The sequence below is a fragment of the Hemitrygon akajei genome, chromosome 6 (assembly GCF_048418815.1).
Source record: "Hemitrygon akajei chromosome 6, sHemAka1.3, whole genome shotgun sequence".
Taxonomy (NCBI): Eukaryota; Metazoa; Chordata; class Chondrichthyes; order Myliobatiformes; family Dasyatidae; genus Hemitrygon; species Hemitrygon akajei.
The window spans coordinates 146,324,928-146,350,852 of record NC_133129.1 but is presented as its reverse complement, the minus strand read 5'-3'; the positions used below and the strand labels follow the sequence as shown (position 1 = coordinate 146,350,852).

At 40.0% G+C, this 25,925-nt stretch overlaps 1 protein-coding gene across 3 annotated transcripts in view; it reads right to left on the bottom strand.

Annotated features, from left to right (window-relative positions):
* abcc8 (ATP-binding cassette, sub-family C (CFTR/MRP), member 8) overlaps positions 1–25,925 on the bottom strand; it is a 184,986-nt gene that overhangs the window by 142,619 nt on the left and 16,442 nt on the right. For 2 of the 3 annotated variants that reach the window (XM_073049473.1, XM_073049475.1), the window contains exons 2-5: positions 25,575–25,737; positions 25,337–25,478; positions 13,175–13,296; positions 3,635–3,801 (exon numbers count right to left, since the gene is read on the bottom strand). In XM_073049473.1, coding sequence (XP_072905574.1) covers positions 3,635–3,801; positions 13,175–13,296; positions 25,337–25,478; positions 25,575–25,737 — 594 coding nt within the window. Of the gene's footprint in view, positions 1–3,634; positions 3,802–13,174; positions 13,297–25,336; positions 25,479–25,574; positions 25,923–25,925 lie in introns of those variants that run through there. The other variant, XM_073049476.1, reaches the window with a different exon arrangement.

The window sequence follows — 25,925 nt, the reverse complement described above, 5'->3', positions numbered from 1 at the left end:
GGGAGGATCAGGGGAATTTAGAATTTGAAAAGGTTACGGGTATTGAAAGCCTGGAAGAGGCAGATGTCCCGTTTGAGTGTGTACAAGATGTGGATGCACGTGGTACTGAACCTAGTAATGGAGCTCAGAAAAAGTCTGAGGTATTTGATTCAGTTGAAAAGGAATGCAGTCCTTGTGGGTCAGATGGACTTGGTTCCGTGAAGAAAGGGTTAACCTTGGTAATAGTGGGAAGTGAGAATTCCCAGTTGTTTGTGTTTGAAGGTGTGTTAAAAGTTAGTGAGGAGATAAAAGGTGGTGAGGTGAATATTATTATTGAAGGAAAAGGGAAAAGTGTAGTTCCTAAATTGAATGAAGAAAATTTAAAGTCTGGATTGATGTCGGAAGCAGCAAGCAGGCTACAGAGACAATGGCTTGGTAACGCGGTGCCTGCGAATCAATTATAGGTTGAGTTGGAATGTAAAGGTGCCCCACACGCTATTGTTATTCAAGAGTGTGCTGTGAAAAAGCAGAATTTGAAGTGCTGTTTGAACAAAGAGTTTAAGCTGAAAACTAATAGCCTGAAGGGTCCTAAAGAGAAAACTAGCAATTTGCATAAAATTAAAGAATTGTGTGGAAATTCGGAAAATGGTCTAAGTTTGGAACACATTGTTGATAAAATAACTTCTATGAAAGGAGCGGGCGAAAGCCTATTCCACACTGGTGCACAAGCTCACCACGTGGGAGTTAACTGGAAAAGGGGCGAGGGTTGACGGGATGCCATTTTACATAACAGGATCCGGTTTTAAGGGATTTCGACAAAGCAGGTGAATAATAAAGACAACCCCCATAGAAGATTGACTGTTAAGTTTGAAAGTAACATAAAGATTAGTATTTGCATGAACTTTTGTAGTATACACGTAAGCTAAGATCACAACTCTTTAGTTTTTGTTTGCTGAAGAAAAAGAAATAAAAATAGGTGGTTATTAAATTGGAGTCTGATGCTACAAGGAATTATTAAGGTACAAGAGGTTAAGATATTAAAGGAAGTGACAATGTAATCGTTAACTGTTTAGATGCTGAATGGAATGTATAACTGTATTACTCTGTAGTGAAAAAAAACCTCTTTTTTGTATTGTGTTAGATTCTGAACTCCTGTAAGACTCTGTATTAATTCATTTTTACCGATGGTAAAAAGGCTTTGAAGGAAGGGGGTGTTACGAATGTGCCACAATTCTGAGGGGCCAAAGGGTACAAAGTAGCCCCCTCCTTTTTGAGAATCGCAAGATCGCTATTAATTCGGGCCTGGGACCCAGGAAATGAGAGAGAATCCTCAAGGTTTTGGAATGTGTCCTGGCCTCAGCAAGACAAAGCCACGGATAACGGCCATTGTCTCTTGGAGACGGAATTGTGTATTGAGTACTGTACTATTCATTGAAGCCCTCAGGGGATGATCCGAGTGGGCTGGTTGAGGGATTGCATCATCCCAACCTGATTGACATCTGAGACCCCGTGAGTAAGGATGAAAGAGGGTCTGGGGAACAACCCCTTTAGATGCACCAGGAGAAGCGCTGGAAATCCAGTGACAGTGTTTAATAGTGACAGCTGGTGGAGGGCTCGTGTGCGTCCTTTCCCTTTGCCTGGGATTGGTGGCCTTACCACGGAAGAACGGCTTAGCTAAAGGAGAGGCCATAAGTGACCGGCCACACCAATGAGACTCTGACGGATCGAAATCATAAAAGGAATTGGCAAGTTTCTAAAAATCTCTCTCTCGACTCCAACCAAGGCTGCAGCCTGAATGAACTGAGTGACTTTTATATTTCCATTGGACAATACGTTTATCCCCTAGACAACGATAGAGCTATTTCTTATTGATTATTATTATACCTGCACTTTTAGATTTAGTATTGACGACGTATATTATCTGTATGTTCGCATTGATATTATTTTTGTGTATTTTTACTAATAAATACTGTTAAAAATCATATCATCAGGCTTCAACGGACCTCTCTATCTTTGCTGGTAAGTGACCCAGTTACGGGGTTCGTAACACAAAAATAGTCCATCAAAAAAAGTCTACCAGAAAAACTCTACCAGTTTCCAATAGAGAGGTATTAAATGAATGAGAAACCACTCATCTATTTAGTTCCACATTGTTTTGCATGCAAAATTATTTCTTAACTTCATTCCTGCTAGATAAAATATGTAAACATCCATTACAGGCGAATGGAATTCAGATACATATCTCATTAAACAGCAGAATGGGCTCAGGTGCTGCATGGCATAATTCTCTATTCCACATTCCCGAGAATAATAGTAACCCCTAGTGAATTTTCCCACATGTGGGTGAGGGCCTGTGATGTTTTGAATCTAGTACTATACGATTGGTGAAAGCCTTTTCAAAGATCAAAGTTCAAAGTAAATTTATTATAAAAGTACAGTACATATACATCAACATATACAATACTGAGTTTAATTTCCTTGCAGGCGTACTTCCCCATGGGGATGAATAAAGTATCTATCTATCTATCTATCTATCTATCTATCTATCTAAGAAATCTATAGAATAATAACCATAACAGAACCAATGAAAGACCGCACCAACTTGAAAGTTCAACCAGTGTGCAAAAGACAACAAACTGTGCAAATACAAAAAGAAAGAAATAATAATAATAAATAAATAAACAAACAAACAAATAAATAAATAAATACATTAGCTTTAAATAATAAGAACATGAGATAAAGAGTCCTTGAAAGTGAGTCCATTGATTGTGAGAATTTTTTCATGATGGGGCAAGTGAAGTTCAGTGAAATTATCTGCTTTGGTTTAAGAATATAATAGTTGAGGGCAGTAACTGTTTCTGAGCTTAATAGTGTGAGTCCTGAGGCTCCTGTACTTTCTTCCTGATGGCAGCAGTGAGAAGAGAACATGTCCTGGGTGGTGGGGGTTCCTGATGATGGATAATGCTATCCTTTGACAGTAAGGCAATGATGTTTCCATACCAAGCTGTGATACAGCCTGTCAATATACTCCCCACTACACATCTATATTAGTTTGGCAAAGTTTTATATGTCATGCCAAATCTCCTCAAACTCCTAGGGAAGTAGAGGCACTACCATGCTTTTTTTTGTAATTGCTCTTGCATGCAGGGACAAGGACAAGTCCTCTGAAATAAAAACACCGAGGAATTTAAAGTTACTGCCCTCTCTTATGATCTTTTAGTTCCTTCTCCTGAAGTTAATAATCAGCTCCTTGGTCTTACTGACATTGAGTAAGAGATTGTTGTTATGGCACCACTCAGACTGATTTTCAGTCCTCCTCCTATATGCTGACTTGTCACCACCTTTGATTTGGCCTATGACAGTGGTATTGTTAGAAAACTTGAATATGACACTGGAGCTGTGCATAGCTATACAGTCATTAAGTGTAAAGCAGGAGCTAAGCACACAGCCTTGTGGTGCACCTGTGCTGATGGAGATCGTGGAAGGGATGTTGTTGCTAATCCAAAGTGACTGGGATCTGCAAGTTAGGAAATCGAGTATCCATTTGCACACAGAGATATTGAGGTCTAGGAACTTATCAATTAGTTTTGAGGGGGATGATGGACTGTACTTTAGGAAAGGCTTGAAAAGTGAAAAGAATTATCATTTGACTTACCCGTACTCTGATGACATTGATTTCCACAGCCAACAACATGCCATATAACACGGCCAACAGTGCTGCAATACAGAATCGGAGTTGGCTCAGCCCAATCCCATGCTCACAAAACTTGGCAAATTTTACAGTTTTTGTAATGAAAGCTAATGTCCAGTAGACCAGTAAAGCTGCAAAACAAACACACATTTTCCTGTTATCAACTATAATGTCACAATGAAAACTGGAATCACTATTGAAATCGTAATTCTACATTTTAGAACAACTGGCACTGCATAGCTTAACTCTGAGGTTCTTGCACATGGAAACTAGATTCTAACCAAAAGACATACACTAAAAGTCTGATATTTTATTCTATCACTCCCTTTAAGTTGGTCTGAAATAGAAATATATAAATAGAGGAAGCCATTTGCTCGATCCACTCTCTATTCCTTTGTTTACCAGGGCACACAGCTTTATAAATACAACTTTCCATCCAGCCTCCACGATGATGATGATAATGATCGGAAGAAGTTCCTATTTTAATACTTTTTTTCTGTATCTATAAACTTTGCTTAGAGCTTTAGCCTATCTATCTTTTAACCCCCTTCATCCTATTCATCAGTGCAAAAAAGAAATATCAGCTGTTGGTTGCATTCATCAGTAGTATTTATGCCTGCACAGCCAGTTCCAACTCAATGGAAACAAGTATGTTGCATTGAGATGACTAGCACATTGAGAGGCTGGGTTCTCTGGAATAGCCTGACAAGCATTTCCTGGGCGCATTGTTTTTAAATGACCATTGGACCTTAGGACATAACAGCAGAATTAGGCTATTTGGCCCATTGAGTCTGCTTCACCATTGCATGAGGACTGATTTACTGTTCCACTCAACCCCATTCTCCTGCCTTTTCCCCATAACCTTCTGAGATCACCCCTTAATTTTCTTCTAAACTCCAGCGAGTACAGGCCCAGAGCCCATCAAATGCTCTCATAAGTTAATGCTTTCATTCCTGGAATCACTGTCATTAACTTCCTCCAACCCTCTCCAATGTCAGAACATCCTTTCTCAGATAAGGGGCCCAATACTGCTCACGATACACTAAGTACAGTCTGACCAATACCTTATAAAGCCACAGCATTACATCCTTGCTTTTATATTCTAGTCCTCTTGAAATGAATGCTCTCAATGCATTTGCCTTCCTTACCACCAAATCAACACACCATCCTTACACATCTGGACAGAAGGGATGCTTAGGTAAGAATGCTATTCTTGGACTATAGTTCAGCATTCAACACCATAATTCCTTCCAGGCTCGACAAGAAGCTTACAGACTTCAGCCTTCACCTTGCCTTGTGTAGTTGGATCCTGGACTTCCTGTCAAATCACTGGCAGGTGGTAAGAGTGGGCTCCCTCACCTATATTTCTCTGACCCTCAACACAGGTGCCCTCAGGGCTGTGTACCGCCCTTTACTCTCTCAATACCCATGATTGTGTCACCACCCACAGCTCCAATCTGCTAATTAAAGTTGTTGACGACACTACACTGATTGGCCTAACCTCAAATAATAATGAGACAGCCTGCAGAGAAGAAGGCACAGTGGTGTCTCTCTGACACAGTGGTGTCAAGAAAATAACCTCTCCCTCAATGTTGTGAAAACAAAGGAGCTGGTTGTGGACTATAGGAGGAATGGAGACAGGCTTGCCCCTATTAACATCAATGGATCTCGGGTTGAGAAGGTAAACAGCTTTAATTCCTTGGCATGAAAATCACCGAGGACCTCACGTGGTCTGTACATACCAGCTGTGTGGTGAAAAAGGCACAACAGTGCCCCTTTCACCTCAGACAGTTGAAGAAATTTGGTGTGGGCCCCCAAATACTAAAAACTTTCTATAGGGGCACAATTGAGAACATTCTGGCTGGCAGCATTATATGGGAACTGTAGTTCCGTCAATCGCAGGACTCCGCAGAGAGTGGTGCGGACAGCTCAGTAGATGTGAACTTCCCACTATTCAGAACATTTACAAAGACAGGTGTGTAAAAAGGGCCCGAAGGATCATTTGGGACCTGAGTCACCCCAACCACGAATTGTTCCAGCTGCTACCATCTGGAAAATGGTGCGGCAGCATAAAAGCCAGGACCAACAGGCTCCAGAACAGCTTCATCCACCAGGCCATCAGACTGCTTAACTCATGTTGACACAACTGTATTTCTATGTTATACTGACTATCCTGTTACACATACTATTTATTATAAATTACTATAAATTGCACATTGCACATTTAGACAAAGACATAACGTAAAGATTTTTACACCTCATGTATATGAAGGATGTAAGTAATAAAGTCAATTCAATTAAATTCAACCTGTAAATTAACCTTTAGGGGAACCACACAAGGACTGCCAAGTTCCTTTGCATGTATGATTTTTGAATTTCCTTATTATTTAGAAATAGTTTATGCCTTTATTCCTTCTACCAAGTGTATGACCATCTACTTCCTTACACTATATTCCATCTGCTACTTTGATCATTCTCACAATTGGCCCAAATCCTTTTGCAGTCTCCCTGTTTCCGCAACACTGCCTGCCCCCTCCCCACTTACCTTTGTATCATTGGCAAACTTGGCCACAAAGCCATCAGTGCTGTCATCCAAATCATTGACATAGGCCCCCTTTATTCACATGCAGTGCCTCCTTCCAGCCAGCTAATCTTCTACCCATGCTAGATTCTTACCTGTAATACTATAGGCTCTTATATTGTTAAGTAGCCTCATGAGCAGCACCTTGTCAAAGGCTTTCTGAAAATCCAAGTAAACAACATCTGCTGATTCTCCTTTCTCTATCTTGCCTGCTATTTCCTCAAAGAATTCCAACAAATTTGTTAGGCAAGGTTTTCCCCTAAGAAAACCATGCTGACTTTGACCTATTTTATTAAATGCCCCCAAGTCCACTGAAACCATATCCTTAATAATGGACTCCAACATCTTCCCAAACACTGATGGCCTATAATTACTTTTTTTAAATGACTTCATCACTTCTTCAAGAGTGGAGTGACATTTGCAATTTTCCAGTTCTCTGGAACAATTCCAAAATTTTGTGCTTCTTGAAAGTGATTCTTAATGCATCCACAGTTACTTCATCTACCTCTTTCAGGACCTGGGGTGTAGTCCATCTGGTTCAGGTGAATTATTTACCTTCAGACCTTTCAGCTTCCCAAGTACCATCTCCTTAGTAACAGCAACTACACTCACTTCTACCCCATGACACTCTTCAATTTCTGACATACTGCTAGTCTTTCACAGTGAAGACTGACGCAAAGCACTTATTAAGTTAATTAATTATTAATTTTAAATTAAGTACCAGTTGGTAGTTCTCTACATCTGCAAATTGAAATTGGGTGACTTCTCTTTAAGGTCAATTACACCAGAATTAGCAAGCTCAACACGATTTGAAAAATATTACACGTTAGAATCTTGAAGAAGTAATTCTGCTACATGTGATAATGACTTGCTTATTTTTACAGTGTCCACGCTTCCAATTATACTGCTGATTAACATATGAATAAAACAAGTATTTATTGCAATAGCAACAGAACTTTTGATGAGAATACTAAGATTTCAGCTAATCATATTTCTCCTTGAGAAGTACAAATTTTCAGTATGATTTTTGACTGTGGATTTTGTGCTTTATTCATTTATTTTATTCTATGGATGTTGTTGTTCAAGACCAATGTGCATTTTCCATCTCTAAGTTCCCCAAGAAGATGGTGGAGAATTGTTCTGGATTGTTGCTGCCTCTCTTGTATTAGCACATCCTCAGCATTGATGGGTAAGAAGTTTCAGGCTCCATTGCCAATGATTTTGAAGGAATGCCAATATATTTGCAAATCAGTACAGCATGTGACATGGAGGGGAGGTTCCAGGTGGAAGTATTCTCTTCAGCAATGCACATTCAATTTGGAGATGGGAGCAGAGAAACTCTGGTAGGATGGTACATACACCACTACCATGATGCAAGGTTTTTGAGTGAATGAATGTTTAAAATGTTGGAAAAGTTGTCAATCAGACAGTTGTTTTATCCTGTATAATACTGAGTTTTTTTGAGTGTTGTTGGATCCATATTCATCCAGGCAAAATTATTATTATATTCAATTGGATAGACAAGGATTCATTATGGATAGTCCATATAGCTTTATGTGCTTTTATTTGCAAGAAGTAACCAAGAAGGTCAATGAGGGCAGGATAGTAGATATAGTCTATATGGACTTCAATAAGGCCTTTAATAAGGTTCTGCATGATAGACTGCTGTGGTAAGTTAGATCACATGGGAGTCAATGAGTGCTAGCACAATTGCATACACAATTGGCACAATGGCAAAAACAGAGGGTCAAGATGGAAGATAGTTTCTTGGACTGGGGGCCCATGACTAGTGGTGTTCATCAGGGCACAATGCCTGATACACTTTCCTTCATCTGTCAAGGCACTGGGTATAAAAAGTTAGGATGTTATGCTTTATGAAAGATGCCAATAAGCTGGAAAGGGTGTACAGGATAAACACGGGAGATTCTGCAGATGTGGAGATCCAGAGTAACACACACAAAATGTTGGAAGAACTCAGCAGGTCAGGCGGCACCCATGGAGAGGAATCAATAGTCAATAGCATAGTGGCTAGCACAACGCTTTACAGTACCAGCAACCCAGGTTCAATTCCCGCCGCTGTCTGTAAAGAGTTTTTACATTCTCCCCGTGACTGCGTGGGTTTCCTCCAGGTGCTCCAGTTTCTTCCTATAGTCAAAAGACATACCATTTGGTAGGTTAATTTGTCATTGTAAATTGTTGCATGATTAGGCTAGAGTTAAATCCAGGGATTACAGGGTGGCACGGTTTGAAGGGCTAGAAGGGCCTATTCCTCACTGTACCTCAATCAAAAAATAAGTAAATAGATATTCTGGGCCAAGACCCTTCATCAGGATTGGAATGGAATGGAACACGGAGGAGGCCAGTACAGGAAGGTGCAGTGAAAGGGGTAGGAGTACAGTGACTGGGTCATTGTTTATTAAATGCTGTTCCAGAGTACAATGAATGACAACTTCCATCTCTTTGCTGATGATTGCAAGCTGTTTGCTTGACCAATAATTAGTTGATTAATTAATCTTGCTTTTCCCTGAAGAGGCCACAGCTGGGGAATTTTCCACTTTGCTGGGTAGATGCCAGAATTTCAACTGTTCTGCAATAGCTCCAGAACACAAGTCTGAAGCACTACAACTTGCATGACAGCTGGTCCAGTTTCACATTATGTAGTTTTAGCCTCTTAACTCATCAGAATATTTGCTCTTAGTTTGGCAAGATAGTACTTGCATTTTACTAAGATTCCCTAAAACAGTGGACAGTATACCTGAAAAGGAATCGAAGATCAAGAGGAAAATGTCAATTCACAGAATGAGCAATGAAGTTAGTTAACTCAGAGATTGTACAGTGGGGTTAGGAGGAAGACTGCCAGGCATAAAATCAACTAGTTTATCAGGAGCAGTATGCTGCCTAGCTATAGGACAGTGGTCCCCAGCCACCGATAGCAGTTGGGGACCACTGCCATAGGAGATATGTTACTTGGATACATAAGGTGTTCAGAGCAATAGAGGCCATATTGCTCTGAACTTAGCTCAGTCTGAAACTAGCATGACTAGGTATGTTTTGCAAACTCTAGCTCCAGTGATGTCATGAGATTCCATGGGAAAATTAAAGAATAATTCCGGTCTGATGCACATCATGGAATAATTCATTGCATTTGTTAAATATGGGGATTGGTGAGAATGGTGCAGGAAATATTCTTTATTTTAATTTTAGTTGCTCTACCACTTACATTTTACTGATCAGGGAGAACTAACATTCTGCCCCTTTTGTTTCAGTCTTTAAAATGTGACCAAATGGTGGAAACAACCTCATCTAGTGATATCTTTATTTTGTCTATATTTTGAGGAACTTGGGTCCTGACATAAAATCATCAATGAGCATGGAAGTGCCACAATATTGTCACCTTAATTTCTAATACACCTTAAAATAAACAGCAATATTTTCCCCATCCTTTTCTTGCTTTAATATCCCTATGGACTTCTCTGAATACTGGGAACATTTTTTTAAAAATCGCTATTTTAAAATATTTTCTCCTTCTCAATTAGAGCTGCAGAAAACTCATCCATCCATTCTGAATAAATACTGTATATTAAAAAAGACTCAAAACAAAAACCAAATATATTTGCCTGATTCAGTGCTTCAAATTTTACAGGTTCACATTAAATTTAAGCTGTGTGCAACATTGAATCAATGTGCAAGATGGATAGATTATAAACTTAAGGGGAAGTTTCACTAAGCTTATTAAATAACATGGTGATCATGTATGTTCTAAGATACAGTATACACTATAATGATAGGGATTGTTGATTGACCACTGATGTTCATTCAGCAGAATGATTATCCAATCAACAGAATACAAGGCAAAGAAGTTGTTATCACAGCGGTGTAGCCCAGCAGAAAGCAGAAAAGTGGCAGACATACTTGAATAGAATATAGTGAAGCTAAAAAGAATGAAATTGATTACTAATGCCAGAACTGCAATTTTTAGCCCAGAAGAAATTTGAAGGATAACATCCAAAATCTACGACATTAAGCAATATTATGAGAGCAGACCAAAAAAAAAAACTGCCAAAAGGAAATATAGAACCACATACAGTATCTTGGGATCTTTTCTGGGAAGCTGACCTGGGTGACAAGTACTGTCTCCAATATTATTGGACTAGCGACAGGTTTAAAAAAGTCCAGGATTCACTCTGAATGTAACCCTGTTGATTTGGTAACCTGGCATAATTTGGCTAGGTAATTGTACACAGAAACTATTGCTTAGATTATTTACTCAGACACCTTCATTCCTCTCCAGTATTTTACATAATGAACTGAGTCAGACAGTAGCTAAATCCAAATAACTGCTTAAGAATAGTGTTGTTTAAGCAATCGTTCTTGTAAATATTGGTACAGAGCTTTAAACTAAATAGTTGGAAAATGAGTTCAGCATCTTGAAAACGAATGGATAAAGTAAAAAGGGAGGAGAGTTAAAAGTGCAGGGCAGTTTAGAAAGGGATAAGAATTTAATTTTCGGTAAAATGGAGGTAAAAATTAAAAAGAGAGGTGAATACATCACTGAAGGTATTATATTTGAATCAATTCACCACACAAAATAAAGGTTGATGATCTTGTAGTGCAGTTAGAAATTGGGCACTGCAGAATTGTTGTGCCCCTACAACAGGCATCATAGCTGGGGCTTAACATCCAGGGATACACATAATATTGAAAGGACAGGCAGGTGTGCAGATGGGTGGGATGGATTTGTTTGTGAAAAGTGAAACAAAATTCTTAGCAAAAAATGACATAGAATCAAAAAATGCCAAATCCTTGTGGGTTGAGTTACAAAGCTGGATGGGTAAAGGGCACTGATGGGAGTTATGTACAAGCCTCTGAGCAGTGGCCAGGATGTGAGGTACAAATTACAATAGGAGATAGAAAAGGGAAATGTTATGATAGTCATGGGGAATTTCAATATGCAAGCAGATTGGGAAAATTAGGTTGGCGCTGGATCCCAAGATAAGGAATTTGTAGAATGCTGACGAGAACGCTTTTTAGGGCAACTTGTCAAATCCACTAGGAGGATGAAATGGATAAGTATTTTTTGTTTCAGTGTTCATTTTGGAAGACGCCAGTAGCATGCCAGAAATGTAACAGTGTCATGGGTAAAACTGAGTGCAGTTGCTATTACTAGGGAAAAGGTACTTGGGAGCTGAAAAGTCTGAAGGTAGATAATTCATTTGGACCTGATGGACTACACCCCAGGATTCTGAAAGAGGTAGCTGAAGAGATTTTGGAGACATTAGTAGTAACCTTTCATGATTGAGCAGAAGAAAAAACTCGATAGGCTGTATGGCTTAATTCTTCTCCTGTCTTACGGTCTTAATCAGAATCAGAATCAGGTTTAACGTCACTGGCATACTCGTGAAATTTGTTGTTTTGCTGCAGTAGTACATTGCAATACATAATGATAAAAAATATAAATTACAATAAGTAAGGCATGTATAAAAATAAACAAGTAGTGCAAAAAGAGGTAGTGTTCATGGGTTCACTGTCCATTCAGAAATCAGATGGCAGAGAAACAAAACCAGTTCCTGAACTGTTGAGTGTGTCTCTTCAGGCCCCTGTACCTCCTCCTTGATGGTACCAATGAGAAAAGGGCATTTCCTGGATGATGGAGGTCCTTAATGATGGGTGCCAACTTTCTGATGCATTGTCTTTTGAAGGTGTCTTTGATGCTAGGGAGGCTAATGCCCATGATGGATCTTTCAGAGTATGGGGCTTTCTGTAGCTTTTTTCAATCCTGTGCAGAGGCCCCTCCATACCAGACAGTGATGTAACCAGTTAGAATGCTCTCCACAGTACATCTGTAGAAATTTGTGAGTGTTGTTGGTGACATACCAAGTCTCCGTAACCTCCTAATGAAATGCACACACAAAATAATGGAGGAACTCAGCAGGGTAGGTGACATCTATGGAATGAATGACCTCGATGAAGAGTCTAAGCCCAAAACATTGACTGTTTACTCTTTTCCATAGACACTGTCTGGCCTGCTGAGTTCCTCCAGCATTTTGTGTGTATTGATTTGGATATCTAGCATCTGCAGATTTTCTTGTGTCCCTAACGAAATATAGTTGTGCTTTCTTTGTAAACTGCATCAATATGTCAGCCACAGAATAGATCCTCAGAGATGTTGACACCTAGGAACTTGAAATTGCTCACCCTTTCCACTTCTGAGATCTTGATGAGGACTGGTGTGTGTTTCCTTGACTTCCCCTTCCTGAAGTCTACAACCAATTCCTTGGCTTTACTGACAACTGAGTGCAAGGTTGTTGCTGTGACACCAGCAGATCTAGCACGCTCCTGTATGCTTCCTCTTCTCCATCTGAAATTCTGCCAACAATACTTGTGTCGTTGGCAAATTTATAAATGACATTTGAGCTGTGCCTAGCCACAGAAAGTAGACAGAGAGTAATATACATTAAATCAAGTATCAATTTCATTTAATTTGCAGCTTGTTGCAAGTGTCAGTTGAATGTGCTCACCATTCAACAAATATTATGAATATCTAGTTACTTCAAGTATCCCCTTGGGTGTCTTGTGTCAACATTATTTTCATAATCCTGTCTGATAGATGGTCTTGTTCTCCCAAAAGGCAGGAAGATTTTGTTGGTGATACACTCCTTTACTCCTCTCCTGGTCAGTTCTGGCACCTAACATACTTGCTTGCAGCAGTAAGAATCAGTAATGACTTAGAGAATTCCAATAGATACTAATAAAGATCGGGTATTCAATTAAGTACATTATTGTGGTATTGTGTAAGAAATATCATATGTAGCCTTTTCACTGAATATTCAGGTGAAACCAGCATCAAGTATTATTTTGGCACTTGGTAAGTCTCTAATCATACAGAGTCTTTCCCAATTAAAAAATTATATAAAAATACCTACCTAGCAATAGTTTGGGAAAGTTTGATGTTTCAATGTTATGATAATAAATGATTGATGTAATCGCAGCCAAGAAGCCCATTCCAGCTGGCATATACAGATGCAAATGGCGTGTCTCTGTAAACCTAGGTAATAGAGATGAAAATATTTACCAATAGGTGAACTAGGAACAAAATTCAGTACAATGCTTAGAAAATGGTCAAACTGTTTACTCATTTGGAAGGATTTTATGAATTACAAGCTTTCTTACACACATACACACTCTAGCTATACAATACTGTATCTTCCAATGTTCTCTTGCTTGTAACCTTACCTATAAAACAGTGGAAGCTACAGTTAGATGAGGTCAGTGGTCAACTAGCAAAAATGACTCATTCTGTATTTGGAAAGAGGGTTCTGCATTTGATTGAATATTCACCACAATCGATTCACAGCAAAAATCTGAAAATACTCTTTGATATCTACATCAAGTACTAAAAAGGATCTAATCTGAGGACCCATCATTTACCTCTGCAGTTATGGCTTTAAACCAGTAAGAACAGATAAATTAAAAATGAATCATTTATTTGCTCTGTTGAGTTCTAATTATTTGACAAAGCTTCAACTGAGCTATGAATTGACATAAATCTACAAGACAAGATCATCAAGAGTCTCACAGGTCACAGATAACTACAGTGAAAAGTGAAAAGCAGCAGTAAAAAAAGGTTGACCTTGCAAAGTGAGAATAAATGAGATAGTATCAGTGGAACATTATTATAACCCAACTTCTTGTGAGTCAAAGGTTTCAGATTTCCTCACCCAGTCTGGGCAATACAGCTCTAATTTGCTAATCTTAAACACAGTTAATAACAACTAATATTAAAATTTTTAAGGGCTCTTTCTGCTTTCTCAGTATAAGAAGAGTATCTAAAAGAGATTTACACCATAAGACCATACAACCTAAGTGCAGAATTAGACTATTTGGCCCATCGAGTCTGCAACACCATTCAATCATGACTGATCCTTTTTCTCCCCTTGCTCAGCCCCACTCCCTGGCCTCCTCCCCATAACATGGAACATAGAAACATAGAAAACCTACAGCACAATACAGTCCCTTTGGCCTACAATGCTGGGCCGAACATGTACTTTCTTTAGGATATTACCTAGGGTTACCCATAGCCCTCTATTTTTGAAGCCCCATGTACCTATCCAGGAGTCTCTTAAGAAACCCTATCATATTTGCCTCCAACACCATTGCTGGCAGTCCATTCCATGCACTCACCACTCTCTGCGTGAAAAACTTACCCTTGACATCTCCTCTGTACTTACTTCCAAGCACCTCAAAACTGTCCCCTCTCGTGTTAGCCTCTGACTATCCACACCTTTGATGCTGTGTCCAATCAAGAATCTATAAAGCTCTACCTTAAAAATGCTCAATGACCTGGCCTCCACAGCTGCCTGTGATAACAAATTCCACAAATTCACCACCTTCTGGCTAAAGAAATTACCCCACATCTCTGTTGTAAATGGAGGCCCCTCTATCCTGAGGTGTGCCCCCTTGTACTAGACTCCCCCACCATGGGAAACATCCTTTCCACATCTACCCTGTCTGGGCCATTCAACATTCAAAAAGTTTCAATGAGATCCCCCCCCTCATCCATCTAAATTTCAATGAATACAGTCATCAATGATAACACCTTCGTTCATGGAATCATCTTTGTGAACCTCCATTGAACCCTCTCCAATGCCAGCTCATGTTTTCTCAGATGAGGAGCCAAAAACTGTTCACAATACTCAAGGTGAACCTCATCAGTGCCTTATAAAGCCTCAGCATCACATCCCCCCTCTTATATTCCAGACCTCTTGAAATGAATGCTAACATTGCATATGCCTTTCTCACCATCAGCTCAATCTGCAAGTTAACCTTTAGGGTGTTCTGCACAAGGACTCCCAAATCCCTTTGCATCTCAGATTTCTGGATTTTTTTCCTGTTTAGGAAAATAGTATGCACATGTGTTTCTACTACCAAAGTGCATGAGTATGCATTTTCCAACATTATATTTCATTTGCCACATTCTTGCCCATTCTCCTAATCCGTCTAAGTCTTTCTGCATACTACCTGTTTCCTCAACACTATCTGCCTCTCCACCAATCTTCCTATCATCTGCAAACTTGGCAACAATGCCATCAATTTTATCACCTAAATCATTCATATACAGCATAAAAAGAAGTGGTCCCAATACCAACCACTGCGGAACACGACTAGTCACTGGCAGCCAACCAGAAAAGGATCCCTTTATTCCCACTTGCTGCCTTCTATCAATCAGCCAATACACTAACCATGCCAGTAACTTTCCTGTAATACCATTTCAAAGGCCTTCTGAAAGCCCAAATATACAACATCCACTGCATCCCCTTTATCTATCTGACTTGTAATCTCCTCAAAGAATTCCCACAGATTTGGCAGGCAAGATTTTCCCTTAAGGAAACCATGCTGACTTTGTCCTAGCTTGTCCTGTGTCACCAAGTACTCCATAACCTCATGCTTAACAATTAACTACAACATCTTCCCAACCACTGAGGTCCGGCTAACTGCTCTATAATTTCCTTTCTGCAGCCTTCCTCCTTTCTTAAAGAGTGCAGTGACATTTGCAATGTTCCAGTCCTCTAGCACCATGCCTGAGTCCAATAATTTTTGAAAGATCATTACTAATGCCTCCACAATATCTACTGCTACCTGTTTCAGAACCCAAGGGTGCAATTCATCTGGTCTGGGTGACTTATGCACCTTTAGGTCTTTCAGGTTTTTGAGCACCTTCTCCCTTGTAACTGCACTCACTTCTCTTCCCTCACACTCTTCAATACCTGGCACACTGCTAATGTCTTCCAGAGTGAAGACTGATGCAAAATACTCAGTTCATCTGCCTTTTTGTCCCCACATATTATTTCCCCGGTCTCATTTTCTAGGGGTCGTATATCCATTCTCATCTCTCTTTTATTTTTTACATACTTGAAAAAGCTTTTACTATCCACTTCCTGACAGTCTTGACTGCACACTATCTTTGTTTGTCTACCATCCGTCCTATCCTGAGTCCCTTCACTCCGGTTCCCACCCCACTGCCTAATTGTTTTAAACCCTCCCCAACAACTCTAACAAACCTGCTTGTGAGAATATTGGTCCCCCTCGGGTTCAGGTGTAACCCATCACTTTTGTACATGTCATACCTCCCCCAAAGAAATCCCAATGATCCAAGAACCTGAAGCTCTGCCCCCTGCACCAGCTTCTCAGCTGTGCATTTATCTGCCAAATCACCCTGTTTCTACCCTCACTGGTGTGTGGCACAGACAGCAATCCAGAAATAACTACCCTGGAGGTCCTGCTTCTCAGCTTTCCACCTAGCTCTCTAAATTCTCTTTTCAGGACCTCTTTGCTTTTCCTTCCTATGTCATTGGTACCAACATGTTCCAAGACATCTGGCTGCTTACCCTTCCCCTCCAAAATGTTGTGGAGGCAATCCCATATGTCCCTGACCCTGGCACCTGGGATGCAACATACCAATCGGGTGTCCCTTTTATATCCACAGAATCTCCTGTCTGTTCCCTTGACTATTAAGTCTTCTATCACTACCATTCCCCATTCCTCTCTTCTCCATCTTTCCCTTCTGCACCATGGAACCATGCTCAGTGCCAGTAAGCTGGTCTCTGTGGCATTCCCTTGGGAGGCCATTCCTCACGACAGTATCCAAAGCTGTATACTTATTATTGAGGGGAATGGTCACAGGAGTGCTCTGGGCTAACTGTCTATTCACATTTTAATTTCTCCTGACAGTCACCCGCTACTTGCCTCCTGCAACTTAAGGGTGACTATTTCCCTGTAAATCTGATCGATTATCTCCTCACTATGCCATACAAGCTGAAGGTCATCCAGTTGCTGCTCTAGATCCCTAACACGGTCTTCAAGGAGCTGCAGCTGGATGCACTTCACATAAATGTATTTCCCTGGGAGATTCTGGGTTTCCAAGGATTCCAAAGTCCGGCATGAAGAACACATAATGGCCACTTACTACACTGGGTACAGTAAGAGAAGTAAAAAGGGAACTTTAACAGAAACTTACCCACAGCCAACACCTCTTCCGAGCCGAAGCCTCCTTTGAGCCAAAGCCTGACATTCCTACTCTCACCACTGACCTACTCCCAACAATGGCCATCCCGCTTGTTCCCGTGTACTTTTAAACAAACCTCGCTGACCTGCGAGAAACCCATTCGTGTGGCCTTCTCCTGCCGCAGAATGGGCTGCTGGAATGAGCCTAATCACCTGCGAGGCACCGTGTCGCTGTGGCCTGCTCCTGCCGCTGATTGGGCCACCTGCAAACTTCATTTGCAAGTAAGGAATTTTCATATCTGAATTCTTGTCAGAGACTTCCGTAATTTAAATTTTCGCGCAGGAGTACCATATCATGGAACTGACCCTATTGTCAAAAAGCAATCTTGGATCTTGTTCATTTGCTGGCTTATTTCCATCCTTCCCTGGTTTAACTGGGATTACATGAAGCCATTCATTTCTGCTCTACTTTTTAGCTCATCAATACCTTCTCTACTGCTAACTTCCCATTTATTTTCCTACCAAGGCCATCTGGATCAGATAGGATATTATGATTAATTCTGCCTTATCCAATCTATTGACCAAACCAGGGAAATCATTTTGTGCTCTATCTGGCATCATTCCTAATAGATGGTGCAGTAATTACCTAATTCCTGGTTCTCCAATCCATAATAAACTCTGAATATGAGAAATAGTGCTGGTTCTTCAAGGAGCACACAATATTCATTATGCTGCGGCCAAGTCACCATTACAGAGCAGGAGTAGAAAGGACATGAAAGCTACAGTAAATATTGATTCAGTAGATAGGGGAAAAGAAAGGCTTTGGCATAGCTACATGAATGATTGCATGATGGTACCTTGCTTTCCTGTGCCAGGGTTAAGAATGTAATTGTAAGGCTACAGGATATTTCAGAGAGAACTTATCTATGACAATAGTGTACTGTAGGTAAAAATGACGAAGTTCTGTAGGAAAGCTACAAGGAGCTGAGGATGAAATTGAAAAACAGATGTTAAAAGACAATAATCTCCTAATGACCACTGATCTCTCACACCAGTACAGACAGAAATTGGAGATGAATGAGAACAAATGAATGATTGAAATGACGATGCTGGAGGAAAGAATATATATTCCTAAGGCATTGAGACTGTTCTGGTGACATGGGAGTTATACAAACCAGACAGGTTATGTTTCAAGAGGGTTGGAACCAATATCTTTATAGGAGCTTGCTGCAATCACTGGGGAAGGTTGGCACTAGTTCAGTAGGGGGAGTGAGAGAGGTCAAACCTTTCTACCAATTTGAATAGAATTTTTCAGAGATAAATAAATTGAAGGTAGGGCAGTTGATGTAGTCTGTATGGATTTCAGAAAGGCTTTTGGTAAGCTCCCACATATGAGCCAGATCCAAATAGTAACAGCCCATGGGATCCAGGGGAAATTTGCAAACTGGATCCAAAATTGGATTGGTAATAGGGTGATTTTGTGAGCTTGCAACCTGTGGTGTTCCACATGGATTAGTGATATGACATTTCCTGATTGTTATAGCACATTAACAACTTGGAAATGAATTCAGGAGGTATGATTTGTAAATTTCCAGATGATATAAAAACCAGTATTGTCATGAAGAGTGCTGAGCACAGTCATAGGCTACAAAATGATATTAATCAGTTGATGATATGTGCAACAACAGCAGGTGGAATCTAATCCTAGTAATTGTGAAATGATGCACTTAAGGAATAATAAGGATAGGACATACACAATGTGTGGAAGGGCCCTAAGGAATAGGGAGAAACAGAGACTTTGGTGTACAAGTCCTTGAATTCCTGAACAGGTCATTACAGGTAAATAATGTGATGAAGTAAGCATGTGGGAACGGGTAAACTCTATTTATCTGTTATGGCTGGGATTTCAGTGGTGCTAGACAAACAGCATTTCAGAACTATTGCTGTTATGGCATTCATAATCCAATATGCTATTAGTTCACTTTCTTTTTAGATGTTACACATTTTATTAATACATTTTTCAGTGAATTCAAGAGAGTATGGGGGGGGGGGGTGTGAGATAGGTAAACATTGAGGAAGCATGCCAAATAGAACCAGTTGAGTATAGACAGAGCACACAGATCAGCAGCTTCATGAATATAGAGAGAATACAGGAATACAAGCATTATCAGTGAAGAGGAAGTACAGGAACCAGGGCCTCGGTGAGTGGAAGCTAGCATGGGAGCTAGGACTCTGGTGAGTGAGAGTATGGAAACCTGAGTCCCAGTGAGCTAAAAATGGAGCATGTAAACAGGGGCAATTATGAATGGAACACAGCACAGAAACCAGGTTCCAGTGATCCAAATGCTGAGCTATTGGGTTTGCTAAATATCTGGATGGCAGATTATCAGGGTTTTACTATACATGGCTTCATTTGGTGAGAGAGAGGATATAGAACAGGTAAGTTATGGTACAACTTTACTGAAATGTTACCTGGGTGTAGCAGTTATGAGACTGGGTTTGTTTACCTTACAGAGGAGATGGTTGAGAAGGACCCTGATTACAAAATTATGAAGTGCATAGACAATGAAAATAGCAAGAAACTATTCACCATGACAGAGGTATCTAAAATGTGTCATAGGTATAGGAGAAGCAGAAAGAGGTTCAGATCTGAGAAACATTCCCCCTTCCCCTCAGAGGGTGGATGGAATCTGGAAGGTAACTATTGGGGAACGGAGGCTGTCTTGATAAACAGGATTAGTATAGATGGATATTTGATGGTCCACATTGATGTGGTTGGCCAAAGATTCTGTTTCTATGCCATATGCCTCTGTGATATTTTACTACATTCAGGGAAGTTGCCCATTTCACACATGCCCATCAACTGTCCTTTCATTCTTTTTACTACTAACCTACAGTAATTCATGGTGGCCATCTTACTAATGGTACATCTTTGAGATATGGGAGGAATCCTGAGCATCCAGAGGAAACCCACGTGGTCGTGTAGGGAATGTACAAACTCCTCATGAGCATCACTCAAGGTAAGGACCGAACCCAGGACCTTGAGGTGCAGGGCTGCAGAACTAACTACTGCTCTATTGTCCACTATTGACTGCTAGCTTAGACACTTTTATCTCACGCTTCTTATTCTGAATGTTTCCAATTAAGGAACTGCTCAGTCTCTCTCCTTAATATCAGTCCTATTAATATCAACAGCTTTTAATATTGCTGCAGATTCTATTGCATTCATCTAGTCCCTTACTACATTTTTAACAAAATCTTTCTCAATATTAAAACAGAATTTCAACTATCTAAGTAAAATTCTGTTGAAGATGTCAGTTTCTGACTGAGTAGGTGCAATTTATAAGACTAATTGACCTTAACAACTGATATTAAAAGCAACAGCTAACCAGATAACTAATCATGTTTAACTTTCAAGTGAGCGCAACGCAACAATTCATTACATTATAAATTGAATTTTGCTTATACTAATTCTTCACTCTATCACTTGCACAGTTTGCAAAATCAACCACTTACAACAGATGTCACTGTATTTCTGTATATATCATGAATTTTGCACAGATAGTGATAGTGGGACAAATTGGATTCATAGCCATAGCAGGGTGAATTAAACAGTAAATTCTTGTGTTCAATAAAATTTACAAAGAAAGAAAGAAAGAAATTGAACATTGCTGTCAGAAAGAATTTGTTTATCCAGAAATGTCTGCTACTATCGTTTTCACTGACAGATTTGGTTTGGGAATCTTTACAATGTTGTGAACTGAGGGCAGTTGTAGATACCCCTAGTAAAGCTGAGGTAGGTGTATTCACAAGTAAATGATCTTTAAGAGCAAAACACATAATAATTATTGATAGGCAACCCTTCTGGCTGTGAAAATTAAATCTTTATTCATCTTATATTCCTTCAAGAGTCAATCAATGTGGACATTTAATTAAAGCTTCCATATTTAAATTTCTTTTCTCTCACCGCATTTATCTTTTTAATATCATCTTTCTTTTCAAAGTTTTATTTTGTTTCTGTTCATAATTTCATTACATGCAAATTAAATCCAATATGTACTCCAAAGGCTACAAACATTTTGTGGAATACTGATAAACGACAATCTTCAAGCCAATAAGATACTGTTTATTTTAACTGCTGCTGTGCCTTTATATTCTGTCAAATGGCTTAACAACTATAGTATTAACATTTCCATTGTAAATATTTGCAGACTAATCCTAAATGATAAATATCAAGTAAACAATTGTCATCTGATACACAAGATACTAAAGAATTGCAAAACAAACACAAGGTCAGTGTTAAAAATACTCTCAAAAATCTTTTGCTAGTTTCAATATTGCAATTTGAAATAATTTCAAATGTCCGGCTGTGTTACAATATTCCAAAATGTTCTATCCAATTATTACCATCCACAAGTCCAATAATTACTGCTAATATTGTGTGACCAAACAAAAACATCCAATTGATAGGGGCCTAGTTAAACACTGAGTGTAACTAAGAAGCATAATCATTAAATGGATGCTGCATTTCATGCTGGCAAAGAGTGTATTCCCTATGAAAATATGCTATTGCATCTAATTATTATTTCCCAACTATCACTTCAAGACGTATCAGTGAAACAAAACAGCAGATAGGATTTTAAAAAGCTGATTAACAGTAAGTTGTGACTTAAAATGGAAAATTTGCATTTCTACTTTAACGTGCAGGAAATATAGTGTCAGCAGTAGAAGAATCCTATGCTGTCAACTTGCCTTTTTTCTAAAGAAGGTATTAGACCACCACCATACTAGAACAGGAAAAAAAGTGTTTTAGAACCCTATTAATGTAAAATATGGATCACTGCATTTTTTTCTCTCATGCTTTTTTGGAAATTTGAGCACAGTGACATTTGCTGCTAATATTTTATTGAGCCCCTAGAGACAACTTTAATTTTCTTGGCTACATAATCTAAATGTTAGAAAGACTACTAATTAATCAACTTTTTCAGCCTCTTCCTTAAACAAATTAAGGCCAGCAATATTGTGAAATTCATAACTTTCCCCTTTCTCAAATAATTTTGGTTTTAACCATTTCGTGCTCATGTTAAAGAAAGGATAAATTTGAGGAAAAGCTTTTGAAATACTTTTCCATAATTGAGCAATGAAGAGGACTCATGATTTAGCAGTGTGAGAAACTCTATTTTTTTTTAAATAAGGCATTGCTTTTGCACAGTCTTTATTTTTCAATGTATAATTTTTATGTACGTTATGTGTACTTTCTTTACCTGTGCCTGTGATGGTGCTGCAAGCAAGTTTTAAATTGCTCTGTATCTCACCACACTTATGCACATGGCAATAAACTTGACAACTTGATTTCCATTTCCAGGGTGAGCTTTCCAAGGCCTACATATACAGTCAGGTCCAAATCATGGACACATCCATAGTTTAACATTTAATCAGCTGAACACAATTGATCTCATTTCTGATTTGCTTTCCTGGTTTTGTTTTGCTAAAGTACTCACCCCCGCCCTGTGTGAAAGGACAACAATTCAATGCAATCAATTTACCTTGAACTAAGAGTCATAGTGAGGTCACCCACTCAGGCAATGTTTCTAGATTCTAACCACCCTCTGGGTGAATAAATTCTTCCGACATTTTGAAATTCTTACCCCTTAGTCTAAATCTATGATCTCTCATTTTAGATACCTTCTGCTATAGAGAACAACTTCCTACTACCTACAGGGCAAATAATTATATATCCCTCTATTAAGCCACTCTTCAGCAACCTGCACTTCGAGGCAAACATTAGCCGTTGTAGTCTCTCTGCATAACTAAAATGCTCCATGCTAAGCAACATCCTTATATGTGTCCACTATAGTGTGGCAACAAGATCTGCATACAGTGCTCCATTTGTACGCCATCAACATTTTATAAAATTACACCATAATCTCACTGCCGTTATATTCTGGGCTGTAGTACAAGTTTAATTTCACCACCTTACTTGCTTTGCCACCTTCAGACACTGTTGAAAGCACACCAATGTCTCTCTGTTCCTCAGTACTCCCTCGGGCCCTACCATCTATGTCCAACAATTATGGGTCTTCCCAAAGTACTATATTAGGATTAAATTCCATCATCCGTTGCCTTGTTCATCTTACCAATTCATTAATAACATTCTGTAGTCGAGAACTACAATCCTATCAACAATGCCACCAATGTGCATATTATCTGTGAATTTACATTCCCATCCACATTATTAATGTCTGTAATAAAGAGTAAATGTACCGACATTGATTGCTGCTTATGCCGGTCCAATTACAAAATCAACCATACACCATCATGTTCTGTTTCCTATTAACAATTTGAATCTAATTTGATAACTTCACACAGATCCTATGGGCTTTTGGACCTGTTTAAATGTGATAAATCAAGTTTTCAAAAAATCTTAAATGAACAAAGTATTTGGATGCAGGATAGCCTCCCCAATCTTACTAGATTTTCCATTTAAAATGTCTTCCAGAAAAAAAATGTTCACTGAATAAGGTTCAAAGTTGATGTAGCTTATTGGCATTCTAATTTCATGTTTGCTATTCAATTTATAATTCAAAGGATACGTCACTGTGCTGGAGTCTATTTTAAGGTCAATATAGAAGCATAATTTTGCATCAAATACTAACAGCAGATTATTTTACCTAGGCTCTGTGAGGTAGCAGAAAACAGGCCCTTCAGCCTAACTGGTCCATGCCAACCTGGGTGCCCAACAAGCTCGTCCCATTTGCTCACCCTTGGCCCACTTCTCAGCATAGAGGGGGCACAGTAGCACAGTGGTTAGCACAACCCTTTACAGTAAAGGCAATCCGGGTTCAATTCCCACTGCTGTCTGTAAGGAGTTTGTATGTTCTCCCCATGACTGCGTGGATTTCCTCTGGGTCTGCAGTCTAAAGATTTACTAGCTGACAGATTGATTAGTCATTGTAAATTGTCCCATGATTAGGCTAGGATTAAATCGGGGGATTGCTGGTGGCGTGTTGTGACGGGCCTATTCTGCGCTGTCTCTCAATCAATCAGTAAACAAAGAAACCCCCTCCTATCCGCCTATTTATCCAACACACACAAAATGCTGGAGGAACACAACAGGGCAGGCAGCATCTATGGAAAAGAGTACAGTTGACATTTCGGGCCTAAACCCTTCGGCGGGACTGGAGAAAAAGAGCTGAGGAGTAGAATTGAAAGGTGAGGTGAGGTGAGGTGGGGTGGGGGAGAGAAACGCCAGGTGAAACGTGAAGTGGGGGAAGGATGAAGTAAAGAGCTGTGAAGTTGATTGGCGAAAGAGGCAGAAGGCCATGGGAGAAGAAAAAAGGCGAGGAGCAGCAGAGGGAGATGATGGGCAGGCAAGGAGATAACATGACAGAGGAATAAGGTGATAAGGTGATGGAAGATGGTGACGGGGAGGGGGAGAGGTATTATTGGAAGTTTGAGAAATCGATGTTCATGCTATCCGGTTGAAGGCCACCCAAACGGAATATAAGGTGTTGTTCCTCCAACCTTGCCCGCCCATCGGTTCCCTCTGCAGCTCCTCCGCTTCTTTTTTCTTCCATGGTTTTCTGTCTCTTTCACCATCTTCCCAACTCTTTGCTTCATACCCCCCCCCCCCCACCTCCAAATGTCACCTATTGCCTGGTGTTTCTCTCTTGCTCCTCCCCACCTTTCACATCTACTCAGCTTTTTCTCTCCAGATCTGCCGAAGGGTCTCGGCCTGAAACGTCGACTGTGCTTGTTTCCATAGATGCTGCCTGGCCTGCTGAGTTCCTCCAGCATTTTGTGTGTGTGTTGCTCCTATTTCCAGCATCTGCAGAATTTCTCTTGTTCGCCTATTCATCCATTTGTTTTAAAAATTGGCGCGAACGCAGAGTCTCTAGTACACCAGGCATTATGTCCTCTTAACCCCTCCCCACCTCCGCTTCCAACCGAGCCCTTCCCTTCTTCAATCCTGAAGGGGACATTTGGAAGTGGACAACTGGATCAGGCAATGAAATAAAAAGCGCGCTCTGCTCCAACAGTAAAAATAGCCCCAGACGATGTAGAAAACACATGCGGCCACTTACCCATCCGAAACGATCCCCTCCGCAATTTCACACACCAGTACAAACAAGAGTATAAAAGTGAGGATCCATCGCAAATTATGTCCAGGAAAATGTAGCCACGTGCTGTGATGAATGTGGACCTTGGAGCTCTGACTTCCCCAGCCTTTAAATCCAAAACATTTAATTGAGAAGTTTACATCGACAGTGCTGCGAACATACACATTAATAATGTTATCCGAAGCAGCCGGATCTAGCTTACCGATGAATAATATAGGGAAGGTGATGAAGAGCAGCAACACATGTGGGACAACGTTCAGAGCGTCCACGAAACAGCCGTTGTTGAGCACTCCCCTGTCCACATTGTAGGCAGCCGTGTCGTTGTCGTTGCCACAAAAAGACAAGGACATGGTCGAAGTGGGACTCTGGTCAAAAACGTACAGAGGGATAAAGGGCAAGCTTTAGAACATATTCAGAGAACCATTACGTAAACGATCCCGGAGAAAATAACCCGGGAATCCCGAGTAGGAAGGACTTTCAACAAGCTGTCAACCTTGCCGGCGAGTGAGCGTGCAGATCCATTTCTGTCATGACATCAGTAGTTCGCGCTGAT